Source organism: Prosopis cineraria, unplaced genomic scaffold (genome assembly GCF_029017545.1).
Source record: "Prosopis cineraria cultivar Desert tree isolate PC_DT_omini unplaced genomic scaffold, ASM2901754v1 PC10, whole genome shotgun sequence".
Lineage (NCBI taxonomy): Eukaryota > Viridiplantae > Streptophyta > Magnoliopsida > Fabales > Fabaceae > Prosopis > Prosopis cineraria.
The window spans coordinates 6,504,123-6,519,700 of NW_026555341.1; the positions used below are offsets into that span (position 1 = coordinate 6,504,123).

Consider the following 15,578-nt stretch of genomic DNA (forward strand, 5'->3'; position numbering starts at 1 on the left):
AACCCAAATTAATGTATTTAAATTGTAATTACATTTACTGATTATATCTTTTAGTCATGTGAGATTTTTGAATCTTCATAAACTTCTAAGATAATTGTGTTAACGTATGAGTCAATAAGACTCTGCAAATATAACGATTAAGTTTTTAAAATATATATAAATTATATATTAAATTAATTAAACTAAAAATGTATTTAAATAAATTTAATTCCTTTATCATGTGAGATTTTAGAATCTCCACAGATATTTAGGATAATCATGTTACCGTATAAGTTAATAAAGCTTTGCAGGTATGACGATTAAAATTCTTTAAAAACATATATATATACATATACATACTTAAATAAATTATTATTAACACTTAAAAATATAAATAAATTGCTAAATTTTTTTATCGTGCGAGATTTTAGAATCTCTACAAATGTTTAGAACAACTGCATTAACGTATGAACTAATAAGGCTCTACAAGTATAGCAATTAAAATTTCCAATCATAAAACATAAAAGAAAAATAATTTTAAACTCTTTTATTTCTTTATTCCAAAAATTTAAAAATTGAGAAAATAAGTGAAATTAAATTAATTTTTGCAATTTAAAACATACATATCAAAATTTTAAAAATTATTTTATTTGTAAAATGGTGAATTATTTCTAATTAATTTTTTTTCAAAAAAAATATTTTCACCAACAACTTTCAAGCTCGAACTACGTGGACTTTAATCCCTATCACAGGGTACGTAGGCCTCACAGTCAAATTCTGAGTCAAGTCCTCTCTCGTAAATAAATAAATATTTCTTACTTAATTCTTATCATTTTTATATCAAACACATAAATATAAAAGAGATAATTAAAATAGTTTTAAAACCATATTAATATAGCACAATAAACTTCAGGTAACCATTCTCACAAATGGGTGTTGTGCCGCCAAACACCTTCCCCACACTCAATCGACTTCCGAACCTATTTTTTATTTTCACAGACCATCCTTATCCTCTTTTAATTAGTTTTTCAAGATTTTCTTCAAAATTTTAGTGGCAACTCCTCATTCATGCGGTGCTCGCCTCGAAGGTCGGTACCTCTGCTGGCGCACCATTTGCTTCGCATTTTTCAGGTGTGACAGGGAAAATTTGGTTGCTATTGTAACCGCCAAGTGTAAAAGAGAACATGTTGAATTTAAAGCTAAGAAGCTAAAGAAAGATAAAGTGCCAATGGAATGTATTACTGATAAATTTTCTAGATTGATAGGTGATATCCGAAGGCAAATACTATACATGAGAAAGATAAGGAAAAGAGAAATGTAGCTATAGGAAAATCCATGATATGTCCATGCCAAAGTAGACAAGGACTGGCTAAGAACCTTGGGAGAAATGGAGAGAACTTGTGGGAAGAATAAGTGGCCAATAATCTCAATCTATACTCAATAGCTAAAATTCTAACAAATAAGAACCTCTAGGGCTGTGTATAAAGCTGTATATACAACAATTAAAATAATAATAATCCAAGTTTTAAAATAAATTATTTCCATCTACGAATATTCCTATTCGGTCACATAAGACCTCTGCCTCTTCTATGGAATGAGCTGAAATAATGCAATATAAATGAACAAAAGAAACCACAATTGCACTGTAACGAAACCTTGGACAAAAAAAATGAGCAGATATGTTTAAATTGTAGACAGCTAGTAAAGCATAGGAACGATACATTATCAACAATTGTAATATTCTATCACAATCATATGAGGCAAGTCCTACTAAAAATATGATTTTTATTCTTTTTAATTGCAAAAGTAGACATAATGAAGCTAATTAACAAGGTTACCTATGCCAATTGATTTAGAATTCTTCATTATCCTCAATCTCTTGCAAGAGGCAGTGAACATCCTGAAACAAGAGCAAAGGGATAATATCAGGAAGATAAATGCGCATATCAACTTGATCTTTGTTCATACTAAAACAAGAGCAAGGCGTGATTGTATTACATCAGTAGCAAAGTCATTTGTCTTAAAACCAATTACCTTCACAAGAAAAGGAAGTGAATTAGCATCGCAACCCAACACAATTGCACAAATGATTCCTAATCCAATCCAATAAATCAATACAAATAGTTAAATTAACTATAGAATAAACAAACTTGAGTCCACAGCATGCATCCAAACCATAACTCTATATACAAAAGGCATCATAGATTTATTGCAATATGAAAATATGGTCTTACAATATTTCTCAAATAATCTAGAATTCCAAATCTTAATAAATAGAAATTGAGTTCGTTGCCTAAAGTAAGCTACCACAAGTCCACAAATCAAAAATTGCTATGGTCTTGTTATTCAAATATTAAGGAAAAAATTCAAAAAAAATAGCAAAAAGTGATATACCCGTGAGGAACAAAATAGAGATTACTCAAAATCTCAAAGACCAGAGGGAGTGAGCTTTATAGATTTAAATCTGATTTAAAGTTCACACTATAGAGGGAGTAAGGAGGCAAGGATGATGAACCCAAGGAAGGACAGAGCTCGGCTGCTTAACGAGAGGCACTTTCTTTACTCACACTCATAAGGGTAGGGGTGAGTATCGGTCGGTTCGGTTTGATTTGGTTCCAAAATATGCAAAACTGATCGATCGAATAACACTGAAAATGAAAATTAAATTAAACAAACCAATCAAATCGAACAAGGACCGAACCGAAATTTGATAATTCAGTTCAGTCGGTTAATTCAGTTTTTTAGTTTCATATTGGGCTATTGAAATTAGGCCTATTTTTTAATTATTAAAATAAACAACACTATAAAATTGAGCCTTTTTTCTATTCATTTTTTTTCAATATGAACCCATTTTAATTACACCCATATAACATAAAACCCAAATATTATAAAGGCATGGATAATCAAATAAATAACCACAAATAAATACCAATGATCAAATAATAGCTCCATGATCCAGTCATAATATCATAATCTAGTCACAACCATGCTAAATATATAATTGTAATAAAACAGACATATGAGTGATGAAAAATAAAAATAAAATAAAAATAATTTATAAATTAATAAATTATATGTAATTCGGTCGGTTCGGTCTATTCAATTTTAAATTTTACTAACTGAATCGAACCAATCAACCAAAATATTTAAAATAAAAAAATCGAATCGAATCGAAAAATCAAATAGACCGAATCAAATAAATAAAATTTGATTCGATTTTTGATTTCGATTCGGTTTTGCTTACCCCTACATAAGGGCATGAATGTGAGGCAAGATTCAAGAAGCTGAGATGGAGGAGGTAAAACTTGATAGATGATAATAGCACTCACAAGGACACAGATGCGAGGCAAAATTTGAGAAGATGATAATGATATGGAGGCAAACTTTAGACTGGATCAAAGCTCGACGGACGATGATGGCTTTGACAAGGTCACAAATATGAGGCGAGAGAGAACAAAGAGGCGATCAGGACTTTGGGCGAGAGGCAAGGTTTCCTGAGCTGAGACTTGATATTGGGTTAGAGTTTATATGAAAAAAAGAAAATATGGAGGGAATATAATCTATAAAGTAAAAACAATTATTTACGTATAAGATGTTTAATATTTTTAAGAAAAGTATATATAAGATAATATAAATTTTTAGAAAAAATTTTTTATATATAAGATAATATAAAATAATAGATTTTTTTTTGGTAAAATAGGAACTTTTAAAAAAATAAATACAAGTTAAACCTTTTTAATTCTCATTATTATTTTTTTATTTTACTATTAACTTTTTAGAGAGGAACAACTATTCCTCTCTAATTCCTCGCTAACTAAAAAGGATTATATTACCTGACTAATTCTCTCATTATTTAGACCATTTAAAAAGGATTATATTATTTCTCGCTAATTAGATAAATGAGAAAGATATATATTATTCCTTGCTAATTTTTTTTAGAGATGAAACAAAATTCTTTGCTAATGCAGTAATTTAGAGAGAAATAATTAAGTCCTCACTAACATGACTCTTTCTAGTAGTAGCAAGGGAATGCAAATTTTTTACTTAAATCCAAAGTATCTTTAGTGACAAGATTAGGGATAGGATCCAAGTTCTAAAGCACCATTTGAGATAAGGGCGTCTACTTTCAAATTTTTTTCAAGCATAGCATCATTAAATGGCTTTATAGTTGGACAAACCTAGAATCTAAGGGTTTTGATCAAGGGAACGCCCTAAGCCGAGTCTAAAGCAAGCATCTTTAAGGAGGAGAGGTCTCGCCCTATTAATATACTACTCCAAGCCTATAAGGCTCTAAGACCATTTTTTGCTTGTAAAAAGGAGCAGGATGGAAATTAAACAACTTTAAGGACTTGAACCCACTTCTCATTTAGATTTTGAAGAACCTACCAGGCAGTTTAGGTGAGCAATGCATCATTAAAACTCATAAAATCTTGCAAACCCAAGCCTCCATCTATTTTTGGGGCACAAAATTTGTCCCAAGCCTTTCAATGAATGCTATTCCTAGATTTAGATTGACCCAAAAAAAGTTAGCCATAAAACTATTTAATTCAAAACAAGTTCTCTTCGAAAACTTGAAGCAAGTCACAGGAAAAATTGGAATGACATTTTTTTATCCTTCCTCTTTTCAAAGTTTATCCCTCAAATATCCCTAGTAGGGTAAAGAGTGAAATTTTTTCGAATCCAATTTACTTAAGATAGGATACACTGGTAGTACAGTTATCCTAAAGTCTTTCTAGTGATCTAATTCTTAAAGGCTTGGTATAATGCATACCCTTAAGGTTTGATCCCACTATCGGTTAAGGTCTGCTGAGAATCTCCACAAGACCTAAAGAACAAATAAAGAAACAATAAACAAAAAGGGAAAAGAAAAATCACAACACTCAAAAACCACCTTCACAGATTCAACCAAGTAGGTAGCAAAGAATGCATAAAATGATGGAGAAGACAATCCTTACAAAACGCCACAGTGGGTGGCAACTAAACTACATGGAGAGAAATCCTATGCCCGAGAGAGAGGAGGGAGGCTCCCCACAAACTCCCCATATGCATAATTATTCATATCTCTTATAAAATGTGTCTTATAATACAAGAGAGCAGTTAGATATATTTCACTCTTTTTGCTTTGGTTTTTTTTTTTTTTCAAGTGGAAGCAAACCGAAAGCATGCTAGTTTTGGATAAAACGCTTCCTAGTTTTCAACGCTACCACCCACACTTGAAACATACAAAAGTAAAGCGCCTACATTCATTTCATTTTGTTCATATTTAATTAATTTTTAATTTCTTTATTTTTTATCTTTTTAGGTTCAACCACCATGTACCCACCACCAATTAAGCAACTTCTACAGTTCCTACCACATACATAGAACCACCCAGTCTACCCACCTTATATATTACTCCTCAAATCCGAATCTTTTGTTGGTCACATAAAATAATAATTAATTATAATACACATCAATTGATTTATGAAAATAGACACGCTAGTGTAGAAGGTATAGTTGGAGGGACGTAACAAATACGAGGAAATATTGAGATGGTGGGTGACAATGGCAATTTGCATTGGACATTGGTACTCCAATTATAGGCCTTACCGAATGGTGATATTAATTTAAAGCCTTTAATTACACATTTGCTGGTGACGTGTCACCTTTTTTCTTAGTTTAAATTTAAATAATAGACAGGTGCCTTTTGCTAACTGCAATGAGGTACGTTTGATTTGATTTCACCCACCATACCAGAATATTTGAACAATTTTATTCATGAAAAATTTAAGCTTAACTAGTAAGGATAGTTCAAAATGAAAAAGAGAAATCCTTGAAAGCTCAACCTTCACCTCACTTTCTTTCTTTTTTGTTTTTCGCCAGACTTCACCTCACTTTCTAAACAACTAATTAACAAGCTTCGAACTCAATAAAGGTTGGTGGGAAGAAAAAAGATTAAAAAAAAACTAAAAATGAAATTTGTGGATTTTATCTTTTTTTCTTTTTAATAACTTGACTTGAGGCAGGAAAACAGAAGTCCGTCGACAAACAAAACTGTGTAAAAAGTGTACTCTATAATTCTTAAGCCTAATGACAAAAACCATGTGGGAAAACAATTGTCTGCGGACAACCCAAAATTATGATCACCAATCAACATCACATCAACGCACCTAACCTTAGCCCTGAAAAAAAAAAAAAAGGACACTTCCACACTCAAAAAAAAAAGAAAAAAATAAAATAAATTGTCAGGCCACAGGAGCAGCTTTATCTTCTTTTCCTGACCTCGCTTCCAAGCTCCTTTCATAGTAATGATTCTGCAGCTTGCTCCTTTTCTCTTTCCCTCTCTCATCTTCTCACAGATTCAAAACAAAATTTGAATACACCTTCTTTTGATCTTTTCCATCTTCTCTCTCACGCGCAGCGACGCACAAGCACCCGCATATAAATCGTTTTAATGCCTCTGCATCTTCCTCTTTCTCAGTGTCTGTAAAGATCTTTGTTTCTATCAGTAGTAAGAGCGGAAAGTTTTGTGTCCCAGATCCCTATATAAGGCTTCTCTCTCTCCCTCTCCCCGAAAACGATAAACCGTCCAATTCTCTCTCCTGGCAAAACACGATCTCCCACCAAAGCTCCCTCCTCTAATTCGTGCCTTAGAGTGGTCCTCAACTCTCACATCTTTTTCCCTTTATAATTCGCTGCCTCGTCTTCAATCCTTTTCGCGTTAATCAATTCACTTGCCTGTTGGCTGTTGCTTCTGCTCTGTGCCTTTACTTCATTCATATCAGGAAATGCAATCAGAACCGAGCTTGGGAATGATGGGCGGTGGTTTTAACGGAGACATGACTTCCGGTGACCACCTCCGACAACTCAAGGCGGAGATAGCCACTCACCCTCTCTATGACCAGCTTCTCGCTGCGCACGTTGCTTGCTTACGTGTCGCCACTCCCATCGATCAGCTTCCACTCATCGACGCTCAGTTATCGCAGTCACATCATATCCTCCGCTCATACGCCTCGCAGCAAACCCATACCCTTTCACTTCCTGAGCGTCAGGACCTTGACAATTTCCTGGTAAAGTTTCAGCGTACATATTTGATTAATTTTGCTACTATTTCTTGTTCTATTTTTTCAATTAATTTGAGGCTTCATGGTCATGGACATCACTTCGCAGGCACAATATTTGTTAGTGTTGTGTTCTTTCAAAGAACAGCTTCAACAACATGTCAAAGTTCATGCTGTCGAAGCTGTCATGGCCTGCCGTGATATTGAAAATACCCTACAAGCTCTCACCGGTATATTTACTCTCCACTTCTATTCTTTATATTTCAACCCGTATCAATATCATCTTTCTTATTATTTTGTTCTAGATAGGTGAAATAATGATTGTTTCTGCATGATATACACATATATACACACGCGTACGCCACTAATATTAGGCAGAAACGTATAAACAACCTATTGTTGATACTGCTGTTTTTTCCTCGGGAGGGGGGCTATGTTGTTTACTTGTTTTATATGCCATTCTGGGCTTGTGTAGAGATCTCAGACATGTAAGAGTGAGATATCTTATTTCTTGGTAAGATGTGAATTCACTTTTTCTCTTGCGTTGGACACGCTTCGAAAGGAAGGGCAGAAATAAGCTATAGGTTTCGTTGTCATTTAGTTTAGGTAAGAGGGAAATCAGTGGGACTGGTAGGGTCTGCTTTATAATGTTATGTAGTTAGTTTGGCTAGCAGTGGAAGTCCCACCCGCTACCAGCAATATCTCTGGTGGTTCCGTATCATATTTATAATTTTCTTCCTAAAATTAAGGAACTTCCAGATTTATATGTTTATCCCTAAAATTTTCTATTACTTCTTTTTGAAGTTTGTATCTCAGAGTTTGCTTATTGATTTAACATCTATAGTTCATACAACATACAAGGATGTCAATGTGAAATACTGATGTTCGATGATTCTTTACCGAGTGAAATTAACCTCTTTATGTGTGTGTCTCTGCTACGTGCTTAGTTTGTAATGATCCACGTGCTTAAATCCATTCTGTTTAGGTTCAGGACGATAAGAATAATGAACAACTTGGTAGGCTGTCTCGTTTTGGAGTAATGTGGATCCTCTCTATTCATGTCGATGCACCCCTTTTTTTTTTTTTTTTGCATTAAAACTATGACTTTGTTGTGTTGGATCACCTCTAGGTTTATATCTACGGTGATCCAAAGTTATTTTACGCAGATCTGGATAGTTTTTAGAGAGACTTCAACTTTGAGGCAGCTCTTTATAGTATTACCTTCAGGATATTATAGAAAACAGCTTGAGAACAACTTTTCTAGAACTTATTGTACATCACCTTCTTCCAGAAAAATATATGCCTAGTGAAACATGGTACAATTTTGTATGACCGAGGCTGTTCAAAAATGCATGCTTTTTCTCGTGCTGGAGTCTTTGCGCAAATATATTAGAAAACGTATTTAAGTTTACTGGTAAAATGATTTTTCAAAAATTTATTATATATAATGAATAGGTATATATAGTAAATACATATAATATTTAAACTTTATGCATAATTATATAAGTTCTGGAGTCAAACTAAGCATCAGTAAGTAATTATTGATGCTGCGAATTCCCCCAAATAAAATCTCATGGAAAAGGCAAAAGTGTTCCATCGATCTCGTTGGTTCTAATCTCCTAGAGATAGAACTGGATCGATGCTATAATTGGGTGTGTTATGTACTTCACATTTTCAAAATACGAGAGCTATGAGGAGGCTAATTAACTCCGATGCACTTAACGGCATAAATGGTTAAAGTTCAGGTGTAAGTCTGGGTGAGGGAAGCGGTGCAACAATGTCAGATGATGAAGATGATTTGCCGATGGATTTTTCTTTAGATCAATCCGGCGCTGAAGGTCACGACATGATGGGATTTGGTCCATTGCTTCCCACGGAATCTGAAAGGTCACTGATGGAAAGAGTTCGTCAGGAACTAAAGATTGAGCTGAAGCAGGTTAATTATTCTCAAAATCACCTTCCTATAGAAAAGTGACTTTTAACTTTCTTTTATCTCCTTTTCCCCTTCTGAATAATAACTCAAATATTGAATCTTTAGGGTTTCAAGTCAAGAATTGAAGATGTCAGGGAGGAAATATTAAGGAAAAGAAGAGCAGGGAAGTTACCTGGTGACACAACCTCAGTGTTGAAGAACTGGTGGCAGCAACATTCAAAGTGGCCCTACCCAACTGTAAGCCCAGTGACCATCTTCTTCATAAATAATTATTGTGTGTATCCCCAACGAGTTTAAACGTCTTTATTCTTCATCTACTCTTTCATGCTCTATTCATGATGTTTTTGTCAATGTGAAACCAACTCTAGACGTAGAAATTTATTACTTACTGCTGCCACCATCAATATCACAAAGTTCTACGTTCAGAAATTTGTCTCCTGAAGAACTATTCTGTCCTTTGTGTATTTCTGTGTTATGATGCATGACCTTGGACAGTTCTCTCATATATAAGAGAAACTAATAACTTCTTAGATATTTCCTAAGATATATAAAAATGCATCTGGTTTAAGAAGGCTGTTGGATAATCACTTGCAAACTGGCAGGAAGATGACAAGGCAAAACTAGTGGAGGAGACAGGTCTGCAGCTGAAGCAGATCAATAATTGGTTCATCAACCAAAGAAAACGCAATTGGCACAGCAACTCTCAGTCAGTCACCTCTTTGAAATCCAAACGCAAGAGGTAGACCCTACACCTGAGGGATCGAACACCCAACAACAACAAAAACGGTCTAATTACAACTTTATGCTATAGTGTAGCCTTCGAGATATACATGATGGTATGGAACTGTGGTGTAACTTTTTAACTCTGATGTATCTGTTTCTTTATTAGCGAGGAAAATGGTTCTTAATCCCTTCTTGTATTTTGTAAATCGTTGTTTGCAACGTTTCTCAGTCCCGACCAGCTGAACAAGTATTAGTGCATTAACATATAGCGCTTGCAGTTGCAGGCTTTGCTTTGCGGTTCATAGACCCTATTCATATGTGTATATATATATGAGTCGTGTCATTCACTCATCATTTGTCTTCTTAAGCAGATAAAGAAAAATGGTTTTTTAAAAAGCGGATCTAATTTCATAGACCCTATTCACTCGACGATGTTGAGCAGTAATTACGATAATTCGAAGTCGCCTTCAAAATGACAACTGATTTCAAATTTAATTTTGGCCAAAATATAACTTGGCAAATTGGGCGAATTGTGGTGTTAGTGCGAAGTTGATAGATCCTTGAAAGGATAAATAAAACCGGGAGCAAATTAAAGCACTGATCAGAAAGATTAATGCTTGATTATTGAATAATATAATAATATTGGCCCCTGGGCCTTTGTCCCCCAACAAGATCAGTACTTGACAAGTAATGATTAATGATAACGGTAATGCGCCATTACGTTGTTGGTCAAGAATCCAAGATATATAATTAATCATTAGAAAGCGAACAATATGCAGATTCTTTTTAGTAGTACAATACACTGTTCATCTCACATGATCATACCCCTTATTTTACAATCAAAATTAGATCTTGATCGGAAACAGAACATTGAGTGGGGGCTTCTCAAGTTATGCCCATCAATATCGTTTTAAGCATGGCATTATAGAAAAGTGAAGAACAGGTTGAAAGATAAGGAGAATAAGGGTATTAATCGTAAAATCACAAACATAAGCTTCCGATAGCTTTCAGTTTCTACTATTCTAGAAATCTTATTGGTTCTTTTAATTTTAAAAATTGTTCAAGTGATGTTATTAGAGCTTTAGGATATGTGGCTTAACAAACATTTTTCGTTGTTCAGTTACATGTGCAGAGGTATTGGATTACGATAGCTTTGTTTTATTGTACATTCAATCATCATTTATTGTCGCTGATTGCCTTGATGATTTGATTTGATATAAATATATTAAGTATAGAAGGTTAAATACATAAGTTTTATCCTTTCTCAAACCATAATATTTGTCATCTTCTAAAAAGTGTGTTCTAAAGTATAACCATTGGTTATAATTTTTTTTTCAACTATACCCCTACTTCATTAGTGACTCTTTTTTGAAAAAAATGATACAATAAAATTTTAATTATTATTATTAAAGTATTTATATAGTGTATTTAATGAGAATATAGTTAAAAAAATGTAAAAAAAATCAAGAAATTAAGATTTAAACTAACTTTTTTTAAAATTGTGAATTGATTTCCAATGTCATGTATTGCCATCCAGAGAAAATATTGTTACAATGAATTTTAGGGGGAAGGCAAATCAAATAGATAAGACCTGTTTCTTAACATGATCAGTAGATCATAAGTAGGATGCAGTAATGTAGAAATGAGATGTTTTTGCAGATAAAATAGTACATTTCTACCAATGGGGGTTAAGTCCAATGGAAGGGTTAAACCAAAATTTGTACCACTCTATGATTGGACACATACTTAAGGTCAAACTAGGATCCTACCTTGAGCAAATTAATCCACTTACAAAACACGGCCCATCACAAAACACGGCCCAGCACTGTAGCACCTGCTAATAGCCTAAAGCTAAAGTCACACATCTTTTTTTAACTGGCAGAGTCACGCATATCTGAAGATAAGGAATATTTACTCTTCACAGAATAGTGACTAAGCCTCACCTCGTGAATCATGGTTCATCTCCCATCATTGCACCATAAAGTCTTGAAGGCTTAAAGCTAAAGCCTTGCCTTGTAATATGAAGATGAATGCTAAAGTTGCTGTTGAGCTGGGCCTGAAGCCTCGACCGACTTTGCATCTCGCACCCTTATGCATTGTGACTCGTGATCTGAAGACTGAAGATGCTAAAGCCTTACGCGCATCCTTCTCCTTTAGATCTACAAACTTGTCATCGTCATTGCCTCAAACTTAAGGAGTCACCACTGTCATCATTGCAAATATCCTGCTTGCATATCTATTACTCTCTACACCCATTTCTCTTTGTCTTTCACGCTCTCTTGCTTATATATTTGCTATTCTTTACCCCTATTTCTATTTTCCTCATATGCTTTGCTCCTTTGGTAAGATCGTGCAAATTTATTGACTTTTTTCTAGGTTTATAAATTTGTTAGTTGAGTTCTAAATATGCAAACTTCTCCTCTTGTTTGTGATTTTATGATGTTTTTAATGAATTTTTGCAATTTCTATAGATAAAATGGCTAACTAAAACCCATACAAGTTAACCTAACCTATTTTTTAATGAGTTAGAATGAGTTGGCTATGGGGTACAAGATAACCCATACCTGTTTTGCATTATATGGGCAGCACTTTTGGTTAGCCCATCCCACCTATTGCTCAACCCTATTTTACAAAATTGCCTATTAAATTATCTCATATAAGTCAATTTAGAAAATAGTCTTGGAGTTGCATGCCTTTATCTCTAATCTCCATCAATTAATAAATAATTACTAAATTTCACCAAACTATAGTATGTCATACACCGTCGGACTACAATAAATTATACCACTCAAACTACAATAAATCACAAAGGTTACCTCCCAATAATTCATGCTCTAAAATACAATCGCATTTTCTTTTCACACACACTCTTCCACAACACAAGGTAAGGTACACAACATGATTTTCAAGATACACACAAGCAAAACTCATCATCGTAAATCATTTTCACATTTCCCACAATTTCAATATGCTACTTACAATTTTTCATAATCATTATATTTTCCAACAACAATATTCATCACAAAATACCATCTTTCAACGCATATTCATATAAAAGTCACAAACCACTCTTAAATGAATATTAGCATTTTCATATTAGAACTAGACTTTTTATTATCATAACACATTTCTAGAAACTATCAAACACCCAAAAACTATCTAGTATGCCCATGTTATAACAAGGATTAAGCCCAGTTACTTCTAACTCTGCAAGTTCGAAGGGCAATAAAAACAATTAAAATAACTTTGCGAAGCCAAACAACTTTCATACTATGATCCAAAGATAGTAACCTAGTTACTCAGAAGCTCACAACAATGTCTACAAGGCCCATACAACAACCAAAGCACAAACATACACAAATCAACATCCTAAAATATTATCCCAAGCATCTCAACTATCAGAATTTATCCCGTCAAATCCAATGATAAATTCTCACACCAATTTTTACAATACAAATCAATTTTCATTGTTCATCTCCAAATAAGGCCTTTTTGAATAGAAGTCTCGAGTTTAAAATGATAAGTTCAATTAATTTCAAACATAGCAACCTTATTACCCAAAGTTTCTAACCGAGTAAATTATTAGACAAAACTATCTTTCAATTAACCAAGACCAAAAATCTCAAGGGATTTCAAAAATAAATGCACCTAAAAACCATAAATTCAATAAAACCACCAATCCAATTGCAATTTTATATTCTAATGAGTATAACTAAGTTACCTTAATCCAATGATCACATTCTTCAACTATCAATTCCCTAAAAATTCAAATTTGATTTTCTAACAACACAGGTATTCTCCAACAACCATAATATTCATAAATCCACAATCTAAAATTCCAAACAAGGTTAGGGAAAGCTTAAAATTATCTCTTGGAGTCAAAAAAATGTCTTCAATCAACCTAAAAATTAGACCTCAACACTATCAATATCACAATCCTTATAAATCCTAAATGTCTATCGATTAAAAAGGAAAAGTGAGGGGGAGAAATCACTTGCTATAGGGGTTGGGAGGTTTAAATCAAAGCTCCAAGGCTTTAAAATGGCATGCCCTCACTTTCTCTCTCTACCTTCAGCACTCTCTCTCTCCCTTCTCCCATAAATGAAGTCTAAAGCTCTATTTATAATCCAAGTCAATGAATTTGCTCGCGAGCGGTTGTGCCCATTGTAATTATGTCCATGCACAGGCAAACATTAAAGGGGAATTTTGCCTATTCACCTTTTGTTTGTGAGCAGATGACCATTCAATGTGTCTTGTCTGAAATCAAACATGACTTGAGACATTAATCCTCCTCCCTCTTCCCATGTCCGCAAATGAATGACCTTCATTGTAACCTTATCTGCTAGCGATCAAGACCAAGAGCGTTAGCTCTTGGCCAAAACACCTTGATTTTACCAAAAAAATACAATTAAACTCTTAATCAAATGCTTAACCAAGGTTTAAAACATTGGTGTTATAGCTAATTCCTTACAATGTGATAAATCAAAGTTTGAATTTTTGCTAAGAGGGATATGTACGATAATGCATTTCTTCCTTCCCAAAATATATTTATGTGAGCAATGAGTTAAAAACCTTACCAAACAAATATACATTTTCGTCGTTTATGTTAGCCACTTGTTTACTTCCTCCCGTTACAAATATAGAAACTAAATACATAATTCAAACATATTAAGAAAATTAGTTATGCCATTCTTCTAATATTATTTATAAGTCACTTTTAATATATTTTATCAAAATTAAAGAAAAATTTAAATTCATCAGCTCTACCTAAAAATTTAATAAATTAGCAATTGCCTTTACTAAATAAAACTACTTTAACATGACCAAAATAAATAAATAAATAAATAAACCTACTTTAATAACATATTTTCTTTCACTAACATTAAATGGAAGGGAAATGAAAAATTTTGTGATAAAAAATTAATGATGTAATTTATAAATAAGATAAAAAAAATTCTCTCTTCATCTTATAAATAGGATTAAGGGAGTAATTATTTCTGAAAAAAAACATGCATTTAATTTTCCTAAAATATCCTCATTTTAATCATTTATACGGGAAATTATCTCTATTAATTACACACATCAATATATTCAACCAATATAAGTAATTTGGGGGAAAAAAAATAAAAAGGGGATTGACATCTTATATTTACCACCAAAGCAGGCTTTTCGTTTTTTGGCTCCCAGTTTAAGACCGAGGCAGGGGATAGTGCGCATGTGCATGTGGGGTAGAAAGGGAATAATACATTTTGAGAGAGTGAAGAACATGATGTATATTTGGGTTGTACTATTTGCTTTGGGCCGTTAACTTGGATGGCGTCCAGTAAGCCCAAATTGGGTAACGTACTTGTTTAGTTTGGTTTGATTCCCGCTTCACGACGACGAAGCCTCGTATGAAAATTAAAAAGCACGAGGACCGTGAAAAGCGACTGGACTCTAGAGGTGTGCCTTGAAATCTCACTTGCGGCGATTCTTCTCTGCTCTCTTGTCGCCTTATACTTCAATTTCTAAGACCAAAAATGCTATTATTCTCTTCGCCTCCCTCTTGCTCTGCATTTTTCATTTAGGCCAATGGATTGGACCAACAAATTGAATTTAGCTTCAGGATGCTTTTTGTCTGTGCATGTGAATCTCAATCAGCCTTACTTAGCGTGTGTTTGATTTTTATTTTATATTTAGCAAAAATTCATTTAAAAAAATCCAACTATTTATTAGATTTGTTAAAATACATCTAAAATATAATTTGAATATATTTTGAACGGTTACTCAAATTTACTTTTAGTTCCCACCAACACTCTATTAAGAAACAAATTGAGGGTTCGGTGATCTTTGATTAGTCTGCAAAGAGAACACTTGCTTGTTAATTCTTACCGCGCCCATTTTATTTTGCACTTATAAAAGTA

At 33.5% G+C, this 15,578-nt stretch overlaps 1 protein-coding gene and 1 long non-coding RNA gene across 2 annotated transcripts; one reads left to right on the forward strand and one right to left on the reverse strand.

Annotated features, from left to right (window-relative positions):
- Window positions 1-1,269: 1,269 nt before the first annotated feature.
- On the reverse strand, window positions 1,270-4,982 carry LOC129321569 (uncharacterized). The gene is made up of 3 exons (XR_008596036.1): window positions 4,871-4,982; window positions 2,014-2,072; window positions 1,270-1,879 (listed from the first exon to the last, which is right to left on the reverse strand). It is a non-coding gene; the product is annotated as an uncharacterized LOC129321569 (long non-coding RNA).
- Window positions 4,983-6,244: 1,262 nt separating this feature from the next.
- On the forward strand, window positions 6,245-9,977 carry LOC129284412 (homeobox protein knotted-1-like 7). Its single transcript, XM_054919892.1, has 5 exons — window positions 6,245-7,028; window positions 7,129-7,249; window positions 8,765-8,955; window positions 9,058-9,189; window positions 9,555-9,977. Exons 1-5 carry the CDS (start codon window positions 6,747-6,749, stop codon window positions 9,693-9,695), a joined length of 867 nt encoding a protein of 288 aa, XP_054775867.1. The 5' UTR covers window positions 6,245-6,746; the 3' UTR covers window positions 9,696-9,977.
- The last annotated feature ends 5,601 nt before the right edge of the window (window positions 9,978-15,578 follow it).